This window comes from Tasmannia lanceolata, unplaced genomic scaffold, assembly GCF_043159265.1.
Source record: "Tasmannia lanceolata isolate RefF3 unplaced genomic scaffold, GAP_Taslan_0.1 ptg000008l, whole genome shotgun sequence".
Taxonomy (NCBI): Eukaryota; Viridiplantae; Streptophyta; class Magnoliopsida; order Canellales; family Winteraceae; genus Tasmannia; species Tasmannia lanceolata.
The window spans coordinates 3,607,429-3,609,757 of NW_027518685.1; the positions used below are offsets into that span (position 1 = coordinate 3,607,429).

Below are 2,329 nucleotides of genomic sequence, written 5' to 3' on the forward strand. Positions count from 1 at the left end.
GAAAAAATATGGAAAACCAATACCATGGAAGAAAAATTCTAGGGTCTAGTCGGTTTTCAATTTTCCATAAAAACTAAGAAAAATTTTCATTTTGGAAAAACATTTCCATGAAAATTAGTTTACAAAGCACAAAAAAGTTCATTTTCCATGAAAGTTTTTTTCCACTATGGACACGTTTGGCTGCCCGGAATTGGTTTTCATGATAAATTGGGCATCTCCAAGTGGGGCCCTCAGTTTTACCTCCGAAAACATTTCCTTCTTTTTTACCTCCGAAAACATATAACTTGAACCAATCATATTCAATTTTTATCAAGAGGGGCCCTCAGTTTATGATAGCATCCCCCTAAATTAACCAAAATCATAAAACAAGACCGACTCCATGCCAGTTTAAATAGGCTTGATTACCCCATGTGCAACCCAATTGAGGAAAACCTCCCGCTTTGGGATTAGACCTTGGGGTTTTAGAAAGCTAATTAATGCTGCCAATTTAGGCTGCCAATCTATGTAAGGACATCAGTTTTCAATTTATAGCTAGCCTCAAAAGAATAGCATTGTATCAGTCTGGAAACCACTAGATCTCAAATGTTAGGAATGAATTAACACTCAACTCTTAAGCACTTCATCCCAATACTATAAAGCATCTTGCAAGACTATTACCACAAAAATATGCATAAAAGTAGCAACCGATGTTGTAGACGACTATCTGGAATGTGAATAAAGTCTCACCATTTTTCATGCAAACAATATCGATTAGCCCCCATGAACAAGAGCTTAAAATAATATGGACTTGCAATTACCTTCGATTAACGAGAGTGCGTAACCTCGCATTATGGAGGTTAGGAAACTGCAGTTTGTCACGGAAAAGGGGATTTGCTTCAATCAGCTTCTTGAGCTCAGCCCATATTAATGGTCTTACAGCCTCTGTATCTCCATATTTGGAAAGTTTCTCATGTTCCCTAAGCAATAGATGTTTGTTACATTGATTTTCATGCAAGGCAAGCTAAAACGTGAATACAATGAATATTACAAAAACCATACCTGAAATTCTCAAAGGTCAAAAGTTGCGTCATCTCCTTGTATAGTTCTTCATTAGTTGAAGCAAAACTTTTCAAATCCTTTGTAAGGATCTCTAAAGCCTTTGCATGGTCATTCCTAGAAAAATTTGGACCAAACTCAGATATAAAAAAAAAAAAAAGAGTAAAGATTCAAACTATGGTAAGAAAAGAGGCCTTACTTTTCCAATGCCTCAAGGTACTTTTGCTTTCGTATTTCAAAGAAGGTCTTGGTAGAGTAACGGTTATCTTCCACTTTAGTGAACCCTGAAAGGTATGTCTCTGCTTCATCCCAATTTCCATTGCTCACCACTTCCTCGAAATACTTCAGGTTGAAGAAGAACCCAGATTCTTGCTCCAGCCTAAGCAAACCAAAACCCTAAAGAATTAAGCAAAACGAAAAAAATACAAACAGATATTGATTGAGAGGATAAAATAAACTCCACAAGAAAACACGTACGTATGAACGGTGTCCTTGAACTTCTCTTCATCGAGGAACTGTAAAATCATGAACATGAGCTCTCTACTGTGAGAAGACATTGCAGATTCACCTTCCAAGACAAAAAAAAAAAAACTCAGACCTACTCCAGAGAACATAAAAGAACCCCTGTTTCAAAAACCCAGATTGAAAACTCTCCTAGAAAATAAAGAAAGGTATTTAACCGCTCAGATGGAACAGAAACAAGAAAAGATTCAACTTAAAAGGCAAGATTCAACCAGAGAGAAAGATAACGAGGGAGAGCGATCGAGATTACCACGAAGAAGCCCAGAGCGATCAGACCTACTCCAGAGAACATAAAAGAACCCCTGTTTCAAAAACCCAGATTGAAAAATCTCCTAGAAAAGAAAGAAAGGTATTTAACCGCTCAGATCGAACAGAAACAAGAAAAGATTCAACTTAAAAGGCAAGATTCAACCAGAGAGAAAGATAACGAGGGAGAGCGATCGAGATTACCACGAAGAAGCCCAGAGAGAAACCCTAGATTTTGCAACGAAGAAGAGAAAATCTATCAAAGAAAAGAGAGGCCAAGAAAGAAAGAAGATGATCTCTTTCTCTCTTTCTGAAAAAAGAAAATAGAGTCTTGAGTTGCAGAAAGGGCTTATTTATAGGCAGAGGAGACGGAAAATAAGATAAGTAGTTTGTCTTATTAGAAATAAAGACAGCGACTTATCAAAAAAGGAGTTTACATGATAAGCACAGTGGAGTGGGCCCTAGCAGGACCGGTTACGTTTTTAGCAGACAGTTGTCTTTCCTTTTCTAACGCGGAGAGTCCAAG

General features: G+C 37.4%; 1 protein-coding gene across 1 annotated transcript; it reads right to left on the minus strand.

Annotated features, from left to right (window-relative positions):
• Nucleotides 1-507: 507 nt before the first annotated feature.
• Nucleotides 508-2,102, minus strand: LOC143882560 (protein TPR3-like). The gene is made up of 6 exons (XM_077386031.1): nt 2,008-2,102; nt 1,808-1,833; nt 1,513-1,603; nt 1,235-1,414; nt 1,039-1,152; nt 508-956 (listed from the first exon to the last, which is right to left on the minus strand). Exons 3-6 carry the CDS (start codon nt 1,590-1,592, stop codon nt 794-796), a joined length of 537 nt encoding a protein of 178 aa, XP_077242146.1. The 5' UTR covers nt 1,593-1,603; nt 1,808-1,833; nt 2,008-2,102; the 3' UTR covers nt 508-793.
• Between the last annotated feature and the right edge of the window lie 227 nt (nt 2,103-2,329).

Coding starts and splice junctions, on each gene's coding strand:
- LOC143882560 (XM_077386031.1), bottom strand. CDS start 1,592: ATGTCTTCTCACAGTAGAGAGCTCATGTTCATGATTTTACAGTTCCTC. Junction 1,415..1,512: donor TTCAAGGACACCGTTCATAC/GTACGTGTTTTC, acceptor TGGTTTGCTTAG/GCTGGAGCAAGAATCTGGGT. Junction 957..1,038: donor TTGACCTTTGAGAATTTCAG/GTATGGTTTTTG, acceptor TCTATTGCTTAG/GGAACATGAGAAACTTTCCA.